Raw genomic sequence first — 16,964 nt, forward strand, 5'->3', positions numbered from 1 at the left:
TGTTTCTGTTTTCCCAATTCTGAAAGTCTAAATTTGGAATAACTTAATGAATTTTTAATATAACCTTACCTCCAACTAAAGGACTTGAATTCTTTATCAGGATCCTCATCACCTCAAACATATGGTTCTCATCCATACATGCATATAAAAGTAAATGTCTGCCTCTTAAGAGTGTCCCCGGCCATGACAAAGAGTATTTTATATAATTCTGATTATAATTCTGTCTTTGTATTCATGTAATGTTGTCCTAGTTTACTGGGAATCATTATAGTTTTTTTTGTAGGCTACCTTTCATTGATTTGTTGCAATTATGTCCTGACCCAGTTTAGCTTGAAGGTTTTCTGTTTGTGTAAAGGAAACACTACTCTTAGAAACTAGTCATTTTAAAATAAACATTGTTTAATGTTTTTTGTTGTGAGCCTTATAAAGCAAAAAAATAGTGATTCCAAATATGTGTCAAAAGTGCCTTTAACATCTGTTTTAATAAAAATAAAATATGATTGTGGAGGGGCAGTGGAGTCCATCAAAACCTTCCTATATAAAAAAACAGTTGTATTTCCGTGGTTCACATCCAGATTGATTGAAATACTTGACAATACTTGACGCTTGAAATAAATCTAAGTTAACTACCTACAAAGTTGGGAAGGTCCCTTCCAGGTGGAGCAGAAGGTGTAGCTGAGTGCTCAGGACTCAAATCCTGAAGCAAACTCATTGGGCAAAACTTGCCTTGCATTGGTTGTAGTTGCAGTAGGTGTCCATCTTGTTTACCCTTCATAATAAAAGGAGCCAGTTAAGTTTGTTCAGTTGACATCTTGTTTAGTTAATGTTCTATTGATGTTGAGTATGTTTCCTTGACTTACAATCTCTTATGTAGGCCTAGTTATTAAATGAATTGGTTTATCTTGCTTTTGCATTTATTGGGTAAATTAAAAAAACACACTTTTTAACAATCCAAAGAAGAAATCCAAAGTCACATTTATTAACTAAAGAGTAACAACAAACTTGAATTGGCATAATGTGGCAAAACTTAATTAAACAAAACGTAATGAGATGGGATAATAACTAATGAGATGAAATGAGAAAATATTAAGTGATGAGACAGAAAATATTGGAGCCTGTCACCCTGTTTGTCCAACTCCTGCCACCAAGTGCACAGGTAAAAGTAAGGTGAAACCACAACCACACCCCCTGTGCCAATTACCTGAAGTAAAGGTGGTCTAGAAAATGTGTGACCTAAACAAATAAACAACTCCACAACTTGACACACATTTTGGCTCCTATACTACTTTTTCCTCATTGTCTCACTGTCCTTAGCAATTCTTTTTCTCGGTTGCATCTGGCTTTTCGGCCACCCTTTGCTCCAAGCTGCCTTTCATCAGCTGTAGGCACAGAGCTGGATAAGCAGGTTTATTTCATTACTTTATTATACTACTATATACTGTATTCTAATTTAATGGATATAATAAGTACACACAATACACCACAAAATGACTAAATTACTAATCTCCATTAACCCACTTTCCAGTTTTGCCGTTGGGGGGAAAAAAAAATCAAGAACAGTTACACAGCTGATGTCCTCAGTAACATGCAAATGAAGCTGTTTCGAAGACGACTGACAAAAAATGATTCAAGTTTGTGTATTTCAGTTATTGTGTGAAATTCAGTGGCATCTAAAGTAGCTGCACATCTCACCCTCTCCTTTGTAGCTTGAAGGAGAAACTGTGACAAAACATTTCAACCCCCCCATAACCCTGATAGGGATAAGAGGGTACAGAAAATGGATGGGTGGATGTTGTATTTTACCCAAAGCCAGAGTGCAGGATCTACATTTTTTGAGTATGATAATCAGCCTTAAAATATGTCAAATTCAGGCACACAAACTTTGTGTGTGTGTTATAACAACCCTATGAACTCTTCAACGTGCCTTCTGCTGAAAATGTAAAAATTGTAGCTCCAGAAGGACGGATCCTCTTTCCTCTGTCTTTGTTCTCATCGGGAGCAGCATGAAAAAAACCCAGTTCAGGCCTTTCTACTTCTACACGAACACACAACATGATGAATCCAGAACGGATATGCAAAATCTGCAGTTTTATCCATAATGATCATGGAAGTTTACCAGCAAACAGAAAGAAGTTTCACTTCTTCTCCATTTCTTTGCCTAAAGTATCTCAAATTGTTTCTATTGGGAAACTGTCTTTGCAATCAAGTGTTCCTCTGCTTTATCTGCCCTACAGAAACGTCTGTTGTTCCCTTCCCTGTCAGTCAATATGTGCCCATGGTGGCACTGAAAAACCCATCATCTGTTACCATCTCATCTGTGCATGTAATGGTGGAGGACGCAGCGAAAACCCATCTTTATCAGGTGTACTATTATAAGTATACTGAGACTGCTTTTCATTGTTGGGCATTGTTCTTTCTTTGCTTGCTTCTCTCTTTTGCCAAAGATTTGAGTCAGCTCTCTATTAAATTAACATATTCAAGTCCCTAAAACAAAACCTAACCACATTTTTAATCACATTAAGAGAATTTACTGACTTTTTATTGCTGTTAGTGTGGTCACGTTGTCAGGTCATGCCTTTCTGAGGACTTCCGAGACAGAGAATGAACACATTTCATATAAAAACAGTTCTTCTTTCTAAAAATAAGAACGGGCAGGTGAATCCAAAACTAGGACTGAATACGAGAGTGCTGTCTTGCCTTTTTACTCCGGCAACAAGTAAAATTGCTTCTAAAAATGTGCTCAATTTAGAGTCAAGGGCAGAGTCTATTTTTAAGTAAGGATTCAAATTCTTTGATGTTCTGAAGTTAAAAAGGCTAAAAGCCTTTGGCTATGCATCATGTCTCTAAAGATTAAGACAGATTTAGCCATAGCAATAAACTTTTTCACATAGAAGAATGACTCTTTTGAATAGATTTGACACATTAGGTCGGGTTTGTGCAAGAATGTGATAGTAGAGAGACGTTCCTATCGTGTTTGGTACCCTGAGTATGTGCAAACTCTCTTTTTATAAATTTCCTCTCCACTATCAACAGTGATTAATGTCTTTATTCTCAATGTGTGTTCTTAATCTATCTTAAAGTTCTGTGTGAGCTGTTTAATAATGGAAGTGGATTGTCTTACACCATCACTTCCCTGAGAATAAATTTCTTCACTCACGGCTGAATATATTGAGCATGTCTGATTGATTCATGACTGCCAATATCGTTATTATCATTAAGACATACAGTACATTTCAAGTACTCGCTGGATATGGAGCTTGCCAAGGGCAGCTATAATGGTGGTGTTACAATGAAAGTGACCTGGCTGTGAACCGTCAGCATTATCTGTGGATTAATTAAGGGGTGAGTGTACAGTGTTATAGCTTCGGAAACCGCTTTCCCCTACATCTTGATGTCAGAGTAAAGGCTGTGTCCGACCATTTACCTGCCCTCTCACTCTCTCATCTCTTTGTCCTTTCTGCTCTCTAAATGCCCTCCTTCGTTTTCTCCGTTTGATAAGACGCAGTGGAATGTTAAAATTAGATTAAACTGAACATTTTTGTTTTTCTGTGTTTAATCTGTCAGTGGCCATTGTCATCAACACCTCCCTGATGGGAAATTCAGAAACATGAAGCTGCACCCATTGTTTTCACAAAGAGCATTGCCTAACACAGGAAGCTCTGCGTGCCTCTGGCTCCAACACAAACATTAGCCCCCCCCATGCATACATACATACACATACACGCACACACATAAACACATGTGCACGCATTCATACATACATGAATACACTGCAGGTGAACACACGGGATATCATACCATCGTTTCTCGTCTTACTTACAAATGAAGGAACTACAGTTAGATTCCACGGTACGCTTCGATTCTGATCTTTCCAGCATGCTGAATTTATCTCTTAAATTTATCTTTATCCTTGTGTGGCCGGCAGCAGTTGTTGTGGCACATGATGCCACGCAGCATGATAGAAAAGAATGAGCAATCCCTTATCGTACCAGACCAAAGAAATGTTTTTTTACTTTTGAAAACGATGCCATATAAATGGTGTAATAACATCAGTGATAACCAGTTTTTGAAGGTGAGAATTCACCGCTGGAATGTGTCGCTCGTGATTGATTGCACCCCATTTTACATTGTCACAACAATGCATCTTGTTTAAAGACCTCTGCTGGCTGTCACCACTTCTTCAAGCCATCATATTCAAATTTTTATTGCTAGTATAGCACGATTACAACTTAACAAAAGAGTCCACGGCATGCTAGCAGCTCTGTGAGGCTGCACTCAGGCATAGCGGTGCTTTGAGCTAAAGCCTAACAACATGCTAACGTGCTCATGAATTGTTTAATTGTATCGATTGATTGTAGGTATTTTTACCATGTTAACCATCTTCATATGTGCCCATGTTAAAATAGCAGAAAATAAACACGTTTACAGCTTTAAGGCTAAAATACACAGCATGCGGAACGGTTTCAGAACAGCTCCGCCATGGCGACGGAGTCGATACATTTCAATGTTAGTCAATGTGTCAGCTCACACAGTCTCCGTCCCCGCTGCGTCACAGCTCCGGAACAACTGCTGCGTCCGGCAGCCCTCCGCAACACATAAGCAGAGCTTCTATTTTTCACTGACGCCGGAGCACGTCGCATAAATTCAGCACAGCGTTCACCGCGGATCGAGTGTCATTACAAGAACACGTCATAATGGGCGGGGCCGACCTGAAGCCAACAGGTGAGGGGTTTTCAGGTGTTATCATTTATGACACCTCACATCCTTTTTATAAGGTCAACCAGAAAAAAAGATGTGGCGTGGAATGTCATTGCAGGTGTCAAAGAGACTACAGCCGGCAATAATGTGCGATTATGCGTGAATTCACAAGATCTCGTGCGTTCTCGCGATGCTCGGTACGCAGCCATTCTGGAGCGGAGCCGTTCTGCAGCCGTTCCGCATGCTGTGTATTTTCGGGGTCACTGGGGGTGAATTTCTAGATGAACCTTTAAATTCTGTTGCAAAATTTCATAATGATAATTAATTGACAGGTGGGTACCATCACAGGCAGCTGGTTTCAGCAACCAGGCTTCATTCAACCTGCCTCAGCGCCACCCACGATCCATCCGCTGATCCTATTGGATTAGCGGAGAGCCAGTCGAGTCTGGCACTGCCATGCCGGAGACAACCAGAGCCGTCCAAACTTTGAGCTTGATACAGGCTGGCTCATGAGTGCAACAAATTAATCAGAAACAAAAAAAAAACGGATAAATATGTATCAATCAGTGAATATGTACCGTAAAGATGTTGTGCTGTTAAAACAAAGAAAAGCAAACAAGAAGAGCTAAAAAAACAAAAAGTGTGTGGAGCACACCGGGCCCAGGTGTGTCCCATGCTGCTGATTAACGTCCTAATTTGGTCTGCAGCCCTGAAGGCAATCAAGGAAATCAACAGTAGAGGGAAAAGCAGGAGGAGGCGTACTTTGTCTTTCTGTACCATGCGCTTTTATTTGGACTTTTTTTTTGACAAATGTAGGAGGGTGACTTCAAGGAGACTATGTCCTTTTTTTGTTATGCAGTCTATGAGTACAGCTGAAGCAGATAGGAATGTGGACGGGATATGATTAGTTTTGCAAATACGCTATCATAAATAAAGTATTGCACACATTTAAATTTTGACCTGTTGATGGTGCTAGATAGAAAGTCAAGGGTGCACCAAAAGTTGTCTTACGAAGTTGTCTTGCGAAATCTTTTCAAAAGTTCATTCAAAACCACAAATTTGAACCTCTCTGTGGTGCTAAGTTCATCATCACAGGACTGAATGTCTGTAAAAATCTTGATATAGTGTTGTAATGCTTCAGATGGGTCCGGGTCCTATAACCACTCATTAAAACTGTTGGTCTCATTTTGGTCTCGGCCTCAGACAAAGAGAACTTATTTCAAGACCACAACTATTTGGAAACCACTAAATTCCCTTAACATCGTCTGATTTATTAACATTATTAATCATTGCTGAACTTGTTTGTAGAACCATGAAGACGCTTCGCCTCTCTCTTCTTCAGTTCAGAACTGGAAAGGTTTCTTGGATAAGAGGTGAAACGTCTTCACAGATCTACAAACAAGTCAAGTTGCCCCAGGCTTAACCCAATAAATTTCTAATTAGAATTTGTTGTTAATGTTAATGGCTGTTACTCCTCGCAACCGCCCTTCACAAATACCATCAAAAAGTGAATGTGGCAAAGAGGAGAAGAAGCTTTGGCTACTTAGGAAGAGATGTCAGCCAAATCTTCTGTAATAAAATGAAGCTATGTAAACCTTAAAGAGTTAATCTGCAAAAGAGGTTCTTAAAAAATGCTGTTATGGCTGCCACAGACTCTCCATGTATAACTTTACTTGTAGCATTTATTGTGTATGCAGAGTTAGGCGTGTGTGGTCCCCTGTTTCTGGCTCCAGCTGGTGAGGTGTGGCCACCTCAGTTATCGAAGATGTTGACATGATCCAGTCAATAACAGCGTTGTAGTGCTTGAGACAGGTCCCAGGCCCTAGACCACCCTTTAAAAGTTTTGGCCTCCGACAAAGAGGACTCATTTCAACACCACAACTGTGAAGATAGTGAGGTGGCCGAACTAAACATGGATAGAGGCTGAGAAAATACCGTATCTCCACCCTCCAGTCTGTCTGTCTAGCTTCCACCTCTCTAACACTGATGGATATTTAGTGCTACGTCTTCACTCAGCCGTGCACACTTGCCCTCCCATTTTCCTGCTGAGGGGTCAGCTCTGTTCGTGTCTGTTGGAAAGCTTTTACAGTAGCCGCATCTGTAGCCATTCTGAGCCAACAGCAGGTAGTTTTGCTGTTGAATCTGTTGAAGTGATTTATTTCATCCCTCAACTTTGAAACATCTTTTACAATAAAGCAATACTGAAAAATGTTGTTTCAAAGTGAGACACCTGTGCTCGATACCTCCAAGAAAAAAAAAAACTGTTGCTGCTGCCTGTATATTAAATTTTAGTTTGTGTTATTTCAATACTATATCAATATCTACTATATCTGATGTTGGTCTGGACTTCTAAGTGTAACTTGATCTAGTACGTTATTATTTCTTGGACTTCTGCTTCTGCTTTTTCAGTCAACAGTATGAATTTCCACATTTTGGGGCTCTGAAAATGAAAGCTTGGATAAATGGCATCCCTGCTGCCTCGAGGAACAGTTGACCTTAAAGGTTAGCGTCAGAGCATTCTTGACCGTGACTCTCGGGTTAACGTCCTCTCAAAGAAGACACAAGCAAAACAAAGCACTATGGAGATTTTGGAGAATGAAACTGCCATTTCTAGGCAAACAGAGAATAGTACAGCACATTTTATGGTGTTCATGGGAGGCTCGTGGAGTTTTGTTGCCTATTTGCAGATTTGTTTTGAAGCCAAACAGCCTATCTGAAGGTAATAGCTTCCTAGGTTGATTAACTTTATTGGATCTTTACCCAGTGGCCTCATTCTCCATTTCCGTGATACCAGCTGATCAAGTGGGAACTGCGGGGCACAAATTGCAGAGACGGATAATGATTTATAGGTTGGAGTGGTGAGAAAAGTGACATTAGAACTTGCGCAGTGTTATTAAAAATGTCAATTGCGGACCTGGGGACACATAGAGCAGGTGGAAAGAACATCGCGAGCACTCACAGAAAATCCTGAAAAGGCATCCGTGTGTTAGGGAGCACGAACACAAACGGCATGCACACATGAAAACATTGCACTTCAGTGTGTGTTTACTGTACGCACGGTCTCTCTGTGACTTGCACAGTGTGCATGTCTTTGTTTGAGAAGAGTGTTCGTGAGTCACCACTGTCTTTTGCCCAAGGCTTAGCAGCCAGCCAGCCAGCTGAAGGAGGGGATGCATGTTTTATTTTAGTCGCTCTAATATGCCGTGAAGACATCATTATCTTGAAACATGTCTTATTCTGGAGCCTCTATTGTTTAAAATGGCACAGAAGATGTGGATAAACTGTTTCATCCTCATCACAGTCATAGAGATCATTAGATGTGCAATTCAACACACTTCATTAGATGTGGCTTTTGTTATTGCCAGCTAAGCAGTGTGTGGCTGTGTGAACCCTCCTTGGCGAGCAAAGGATGTTATCTTTTCTGTCATGCACATACCAGCGCTGCCCATAGGGAAGAGGTGAGCATGCAAGGAACTTGGCTGATTGAGGGCACAGGGCACAGAGGCTCCGCTTGCCTGTGAATACTAAGAATGCCTCACAAGAGACCCCTTTGTCAGTATCAGCTCCCTTTTTAAAAAGAGCCATGAATAGCATAGAGTGATGTGTGAGACCCGTTCTACATTTCTCCCATATCATTTTTTGACCGTTTTTCGCTTATACGTCCAAGTTTAAGAACACAATAAAAACACTTGCGGCATTTATGGTTTGGTTAATGATATCAGTACAATATTTTACTTCAAATATATCAGAGGAAAGTGGAGAAAATCAATGTAATGTAATGATTTTGGCATCAAAATCAGTGTTTTGCCACAATGAAATGTTACCACTTTTGGCCTAGACTAGATTTGTGACTGTAAAATATGTGCATGAAAGTCTATTAGAGATAAAGCTCCTCGAGTCAGGCAGGATACAAATAAAAAATAACATCCAGAGGAACATCCTGAATTTTCTGCTGTGCTTTAGGTCATTGACATGGTTGGGCCGATGGATAGATAAATAGATGGATGCTAGTTACGCCCAACAATAACAAAACTAAGCTGAACTCACACATACACACTTAGACAGAAAAAGAGGAACCCTGAGTCTCCCTTTTCTAAAATGGAGCAGCCACCCAGTGCGTCAGTAACCTGATTACCCCAGCTGTCAGTCTGAATAAGACCAGGCTTTGGGATTCTCCCGTCCACTGATTCTCAGTACAGGACAGAGCCAATCCTCCCGAAAGAGTCTGGAAACAACCTCAGAGGAGGACGGACACAAAACCACGGAGACACGGGGACAGTCAGCAGGTAAGAGGATGCAGGAATGATTTGAGCTGATTTGAGTTTAAGTTTTTAACCATCAGAAATCAAACTTTATCTTACTATAGATGCATTTGAATGTATCCATGTGTAGTATGCATGTCTGGTATGCACTTTTGCTTTGTCACACATAGATGAAAACATGCACCACACATGAGCTTCTTTATTAATCTAATGCAGTAATGTCATGTAGTTTTTCTATTTCTGACTCAACTGGGAATATTCTCTCTTGAGAAGGGTTGTATAACCACATTGGATACGTGACCAGATGAGACAGGCAGACTATGGGGAGAGGAGAAAGTGTAGGATTGTCCAAAAAAAAAAGTCACAGTTGACAGGATGAAGGAGGGGGTCTCTCTGAGGCAGCTATCGCTAAGGGGAGGGCAACAGGATACAACTAGTGGGTGGACCTTGATGATTGTTTCTGTGCACAACAAGTCTCTCACTTAGATGCCCCCTTTCCCTCCAAACAGCAGCATTTTATATGAGTTGGAGCCATTTGGTGTGCAGACAAATTTCTACATGTCTACAGCACTTATACTTTATTTGCTGTGTCTTTCAGTGCTGCCTTCCTCAACCAGAAGTTCCTGGATCACTCTCTGGACATACTAAACAAGTCAGAATACTTCAGGAAACTGTGAGGACCGTAAGCTGCACTTGGCAGCTCAAAAACAATGGCAGAGTGCACTCCGGATGACAACCCCACCAAGGTGACCCAGAACCCAAAGGCTGACAATAAACACTCGGATAAAGTTTCGTCTGAGTCCACAGCCAAAGTCAGACCTACAGACCTGGGGCTCGTTCGAAGCTTGTCCAAGTCGGACTCTGACTTGTTGGCATCACCACTCGGCGAAGAGGAGGAGAATGGAGGTCTGGCTGGCCGCAGTGGATCCGTGTCTAACTGCAGCTCTGGGCAGCCGTCCATGGAGCGCATGTCTTCCTTTGCCTCTGAGTGGGATGAGGTAATACTCGAGCTCTGGGGATGGGAAACAAGTGGGAGGATGTAGAGGACAGAAGGAGTGGCACTGGGCTTTCAAATAGAGTGTGTTAATGTCCTCAAGAGAGAGTGTGTCAGGGAGTGTGAATGTGTAAGATTCAAGTGAGGATTAGTGAGGGAAAGAAAGAAAGAAACGGGATGGGGCGAAGCAGGACATTTCAGGAGAGTGAAAGAAGGGAAGGAAGTATGGAAGGAAGGCAGGAAGGAAGAGAGGGAGAACAGTACAAGAGAGTCCAGCAGGAGCAGTGATAGACTGTAGTAACTTTACCCAGACTGTTGGTGTAGAATGCCTGTGGGTGAGTGCTTGAATGCATGAATGGCTTGATCACTTGCACCGACCTCCCTGTAGCAGCCCTGGCATCCAAGACTAATTGGGCTTGTGCTGTCATTCCACATCCGCTCAGTACATGTCTCAGGGGGCCGACCCACGCTTATACTGTCTCCTCCTGCACTCCTCTGGCTCCTTTGCTCCGTCTTGCGCCATCTACTTCCAGCCCACTGCGAGGAACCCCCCACCCACCCTCCCCTCCCACTCATTATCCCCAAAAGCTTTAACTTGTGATTTTTGAACACTTTGGAGCGTCAGTGCAGCACAACCCTGAAACACTGCAAAGACCCTGATCATTTCATTTCTTACCAAACACACTAAAAAAGTGAGAGAATAATGAGGCCAATGGCTGATGGGTGATAATATATTATATGATTATTGTATTCAGCTTAGAGACAAAAGAGATACGAGAGCATGTCTGACACTTTCTGCTGGGTACTTCAACCCTATCATAATCAAAATGTATAAGACATTATTATATAATTAAGTTGTGGCGTAGTGGAATATCTTTATTATAACCAAATTATATCCTGACTAGCAATGAAAAGCCTTTGGTATTGCCTTTTCTCTTGTAAAACACAAGTCAGCCTCATATCTCTGATCTATCCTCTGTACCTAGACTCGTCTCTGTTTTATCTGCAAAAAGAGTTATTCTTGAGAAAGTGAATTACAGAACAACATAATTTCGGACCCGAACTGTCATAAAATCCAAAGTAATATTCTGAAAATATATATTCAAGAAGATATTTTTCCTGGCACCCTTCTTTCAAGTTTAGAGTTTGCCAAGTAGTAGTAGTACTGTTGTTGTTTCTGTTATCCTGCACAGCCTTGTGGGTGTTTTGACTCTGAATTACATACTCAGCATTGCAGAAATAGCTTTGAGGCAATATTTAGACCAATGATGATGATGATAATTAATGAATGATAAACCTTACTCACAGTTAAAGAGTAAATAATGACATTTTTAGTTTGGTTTGTGGCAAATCCATAAATTCTTGGGTCTAAAATTCAGATTGTAGCTATGTTGGTTTTAAGTCAGCCCTTACCTGCCAAGTGCTGAAAAGACACAACAGTGTTCTTTAGATGAGCTGTCATGGTGGTAATGGTGTGGTGGCCTAATTTTAAGTGTGTCTCATCTTAGATGTTTAGTTTTATGCACAAATGTGTTGAATAATTATTATATTTTCATGGTTTTCATATAAATCACAGTTTAACCATACTGTGTTTGTGCCACTGTTTTGGTATATCATTTAGATGACAATTTTAGTAAATAATGAAACTTTAGGGAAAATTAATGTTGTTTCCTGGAATAAAAAGCAAGCGCTCCTGATGCATGAATAGTTTCTGAAAATAAATAAATACTGTACAAAAGTACAAAGAATATCAACTCACATTTTTGTACTTAGATTTTTTTTTTTTTTGGTGGGAGTCCATTTCCCTTTTTTAATTGTTTCCTGTTTTTACCACAGAAAAGTTTCAGTAAAGTTTAAATGACCAAATTAGAAGCGATCAAAGTGATTTTACAGCGGGCTGCTCAGATTTGTGTTGGTCCTCATTTAAGTAGTCTTGAAGACAGCCCTTCCCAGATTTATGGTCACATAAACAGGATGTGGAGTTTTACAGTATGCTGTGAAGCATGTACCTTTTCAATCTTACAGCAAGGGCAGTCACTTCAGAGTACTTAGACATCTCGAACTTTTACTTGGCTTTGTGCAGCCCTCTCTTTGTCATCTCTCCCTGTCCAGTGCGTGCTCTCTGCTCCACCCCTCTTGCTCTCTGACACAACTGTTTATTCAGGCCATGTTGGGTGGGGTGTCCTGTTCTCAAGGGCATCCTGTTTTGCAGCTGCTCCCAAGTGTCTGTTTCTCTTCGAGATTTCAAGGGATTTATTTGGGTTGAGGATATGTGGGTGTGTGTGTGTGGCGAGGGCCTTGTGAGTATATCTCATGAAGTGATCAACTACCACCAAACATTAAAGCGACACAGGCTCAGAGGGAGGCTGGGCTTCAGGTCATATACAAAAACATATTTCAGTACATGTGCACACAGATAGCAAAAGTACTGAATACAAATGCTGGCATTGCTGGATGTTGGTGTTATTCAAAGGAAGTTATAATATAAACTATAACCGTTGAACCCCACTGGTGGTTTCAGTTGTACGTGTACATTTTCCAATTATATTATGTCTGGCAACTGTGTGTTTTAGGGCTCCCATTGTGTAAAAGTACTTGTTATTTCTATTACCATTTTTACTTAAACAAAGAGAAGAATCAGTCAGTGTATTGCTGAATTTCTTTTTTTTGCTTCTGAACTACTAAAAATGGTCAAGACTGTGTATTTAAGTGTGTCTGGTGTTAATAATCTGTGAATATGAGGCACTACAATGGGTAACTTTAACTCACGTTAAGCCTTCTTTAATTAAATACAACGTTTAATAAAGGGAAAGCACTCAGTGGAAAACCTCAAAGGCAAGCAGTATATTCATTCTCAGACCTGTAATAGGTGGCTGCACCTGAATGGTGAGTGCCTGTCCGATGGTTCAGATTTATGGTGATGTCCTCTACCTGTCCTGTCAGCTTTCGTTGGATGAGTAAATCATTCTTTTGACATCTAACAGGAGCATCTGACACTCAAACTGTGTTACTGTTGTAATGTATGATCAGGTCGCATAGCCTGCTGGCAAGAAATATCTTGAAATAGGTGACAGTCACTTGACATTTGTTAGTTAAGTGAGCCATTTGTTTTTGGAAAGCTGCTGTATGACCACATCTGGGTGATTTTTTAGGCAACGTGACATATAAATAAGGTTGTTCTAAAAGATGTGTAAAGCTTCATAAAGTATATATTATAATAGTGAAAAAAATCAAATTAAACACAATAAAACATAATTTAGCAATTGATTGAGCTATTCCTTTGTCACCATGTTTGTCAGTTGGAGTGGGAAAAATCAAAATATGAGCTGCAGGGACAAGCTGACGAAAGCATGTGTTTCACTTCAACGAGTGACCCTAGTAACTGGCAACCATTTGGGTTGGCAACCACCAAATGCGTCTATGATTGTCATAGTTACAACAGCTGATGAAACAGGAAGAGAACACGTAGATGACAAGACACTAAACAACAACAAAAAACAAAACAAAAAGAAAGAGGAGTTCATGTAGCTTCCCCTGGTGCTTAGTGGTCACCTTAAACAAAGCAGCAACTTCCAAATGGCCACTTGAGGCTGGCTAGAAAACAAGTCAGTTTCCATAAGGCCCCATATTAAAATATCCAATTTCACCGCAGAAATAAACATGTTTACAGCCCGGTACAAAAAACTATTTAACTCACCTGTTCAAATTATATTAAGGCTTAAAGTTGTCACTTTGATTGACCGGTAGGTGTCGTTACAGGTGGCAATGCTCCACATCTTTGCCCATTTTTAGATTACCTGGAAGACAAGATTGTTTCACTGCCACACTCTGAGCTTTACAACGGCTATTTCAAAACCTATGGGTGACATCACAAATGCACCGTCCTTTCTTTACACTGTCTATGACATAAACTCTGTAAATTACAGGGAGATGAGGCAGAGCGGCATTTTTTCAACAAGATCAGTCATGTAGTTGGCGGTGTGTGTTACATAGTGCAAGAACAGGCATACAGGCTGCATAATGAGAATGACAAAGACACTGTTCGCTCTGTTACAAATATGTGCAGCATCAAAATAAGAGTGGATCTGTTATTTTGAGGTATAAAAACAACATAATGTTGCTTTAAGTGCCCACATTCCACACTGTGCTATAATTAGAAATGACATGTATGATTAAAATGATTGACATCGTCACCACATGTGTTCAATACTCAAAAGGCAAAAGTTAACAGAGCCACATGTTACAGATGCTTGAGTGGCTTCATTCGTGTGTGTACTCTAAATTTCCCAGTGGTATTCCTCAGGTCATTGCACATGCAAGCTTTTAAGTGCATACAGTCTGTGTGCTTATACTGTATGGTGCTAACAGCTGTGGATTTACATAACACATGTAGAATGGGATACATAATGAAAATAACCATATTTTGTTATTTTCAGTCTACTCTAATCTTTTTTAATTTGTTCATACACCTTTCCTTTTCCAAAATAACGATTTATAAATGGATATTCTGATAGCAGATATACTCTTATTATGATTTTTAAACCAAAGTTAGTTTTTAATATTTATGAATTTGAATTGACAATGACAATGAGCGTATAAAATCATTTCATGTTGGTAAATCCAGCTGATAAAGAGGGAATGTATGTATGTGTAAGCTTTTATAATTCATATCGAGAGTCACGGCAGAGTGAACACATCCCAAGATCTGGTTAGACAGATGTGGTACATGAATATGAGAGTAGCGGTGAGGGTGTTGGTGGGGGTCGAGTGTGTGGAGGCACGGTCCTGTTTCACCTGCCACATTGCCTGGAAAACATCTTAACAGGTGTAACACTTCCAACATCCAACCTGCTGCCTAACATCGTTATTCCACACATGCAAGAGCTAGAATTCTTCAAAAGATGTCGTTTGACAAGGAATTTTAATTTGAAGAGACTACTATGGGGGCTTCCAAGTTTTGTAATAACATTTATATTTTATATCTATATTTTTTAACAAAACAAACAAGATATTGAAGCAGGGTTAGGTGGTTGTATAAAGCATTTTCCTTTAACACTGCTATCTTGGCTTCATGTACCATTTCATAGTAGTAGGCGTTTAATTATTTAACCATGACTATCAGCTTTTCCTAATCATAATTAAGCCGTTTTGCGTAGCAGATATACATGTGTGATGAAATATAATCAAGGCAGCCTTACTTTCCTCCAAAACGTACCAAAAATAGTTCTTTGTGTTTGTTGTTTATTTCTGCTGTGAAGTTAGACATTTTGTTGTGAGGGCTTATGGACACTGACTCGTTCTGAAGCCAGGCTCAAGTGGCCGTTTGAGGAGCTGCAGTTTTTGCGTTGGCTTCACTTCACAGCCACGGAGGTTGGTATAGAGCTGATATGTCTTATTTTGTGACAGATGAATTTAATTTATGATAATCTGACACTACCTGACATTAAGTCCTACCAGCACTACCTGACAACGTACATCATAAAATGTACATAAATCAAGTAAAGGCATACTGCTATAATCTTACATTTACATTTTTTTCATGTAGTCGTTAACAAAACATCAGCTGATATAAGAAGGTCCAGTCTGGTGATTACTATCATGTCGCTGACAAAAATCAATACAGAAAGCTTTAAAATATATATATTTTATCCAAAGAAATGAATAAATCTCACCATGAAGGCCAGCGTGACTTTACTGTTATCATTCTTAGTAACTTTATTTCTGCTGTGTGGTTTCAAAGCTGTCAAATAAATATAAATCAATCCAAATTATGAGCGCTGCTGGATAGAATTATGTGATCTGGGTCTTGTATAGTGTAGAGCTACTGGCCCATCTGTCTTTATTGACAATGATACTGAGGCGGTAATCCTGTTTCCAGACCAGTGCCAGTGAGGCATGCAGCCTTTTTAGTTTGTTTCTCATATCCAGCCATCATTTCCATTATCTGTTCTGCTTTGGGCTCATTGCCATCATTTATGTGCAGGAGACTTTGGCTCAGTGGACAATATTGTACTCTCCAGCTCAAAAGCATGTTGTTTAAAGCAACATTGTGTACAAAGTGAAACTGGGGGCACTAAAATGAATGAGTATAATACCACTGTGGTAAATATGGACAGCTGTACACATGTATTTTTTATGATTATATTATATAATGATAGAAAACTACCAACTCGACAACTAAAGAGCCAAACATCAAGCAAGTCCAACAACACGAAGCACAAATACTGAGCCTGCTTACATTGTTTGTTTGCCCAGCTCCGGTACTGGCATGATACTGGCATTACTAAGTAATGCAATGTTGCTTTAAGATTATTCCACATTATCTCTTATTAGCCTGCTTGTAAAGATCCTACACTCAATTGAAAACACCTACAACATGAATTTAAGTAGTATGCCACAAAGCCTTGAATACAATATTCATTAGTATGTTTTCATTAGTGTATAATAACCTCAATATATGAATCATTGTGTTTTCGTTGTCTAAAAATTAGCCCTTTATGTCTACAGTAAGACGGGTTCCTTCCAATCTGCCATTTTGAACTGCTATTTTTCTACAGTAGCTCAGAACAGACAGACTACAACTGGTCTAAATAAGACCTCTATGAATTTATATGAATTTCATAGCCTGAGTTTTTCCTACATGCTTGGAAGAAGATGGTGAGGCGTGGGAGAGTATTCAGTTGCAATCTGCAACTTCACTTCTAGGTGCTACTAAATCCCACACACTGGTCCTTTAATGTATAAAGTCTTTTCCATGTTTGAAAAGTGTTAGCATAGATAAGTATGGTCAAACAACAAATGTTTTTTTTTCTTTTTTTTCATTGATCTGTTGATCATTATTGTCCCACAATGTAATCCAAAAATGAAATCAAGAAGCCGCTCACAGCTTGACAATCTGGCGAGGCAGCTTCAGGAACAGAGAGTAAACAGTTTGCTTTCTCCCTGTGTTTAATTGGCAGTTATGTTGCACAGTCGCAGTGTGATTGACAGCTTATGTCTCATACAGTTAG

The 16,964-nt window shown here is 39.9% G+C and overlaps 1 protein-coding gene across 6 annotated transcripts in view; it reads left to right on the plus strand.

Moving 5' to 3' along the window:
* The first annotated feature begins 8,884 nt into the window (after nt 1–8,884).
* Nucleotides 8,885–16,964, plus strand: part of anks1ab (ankyrin repeat and sterile alpha motif domain containing 1Ab) — a 41,839-nt gene continuing 33,759 nt past the window's right edge. For 5 of the 6 annotated variants that reach the window (XM_019272641.2, XM_010742300.3, XM_019272643.2 and 2 more), the window contains exon 1: nt 9,438–9,958. In XM_019272641.2, the coding sequence (XP_019128186.2) occupies nt 9,671–9,958 (288 nt within the window). In that variant the 5' untranslated portion in view covers nt 9,438–9,670. Of the gene's footprint in view, nt 8,985–9,437; nt 9,959–16,964 lie in introns of those variants that run through there. The other variant, XM_027279010.1, reaches the window with a different exon arrangement.

This window comes from Larimichthys crocea, chromosome VI, assembly GCF_000972845.2.
Source record: "Larimichthys crocea isolate SSNF chromosome VI, L_crocea_2.0, whole genome shotgun sequence".
In the NCBI taxonomy this organism is placed as follows: Eukaryota; Metazoa; Chordata; class Actinopteri; family Sciaenidae; genus Larimichthys; species Larimichthys crocea.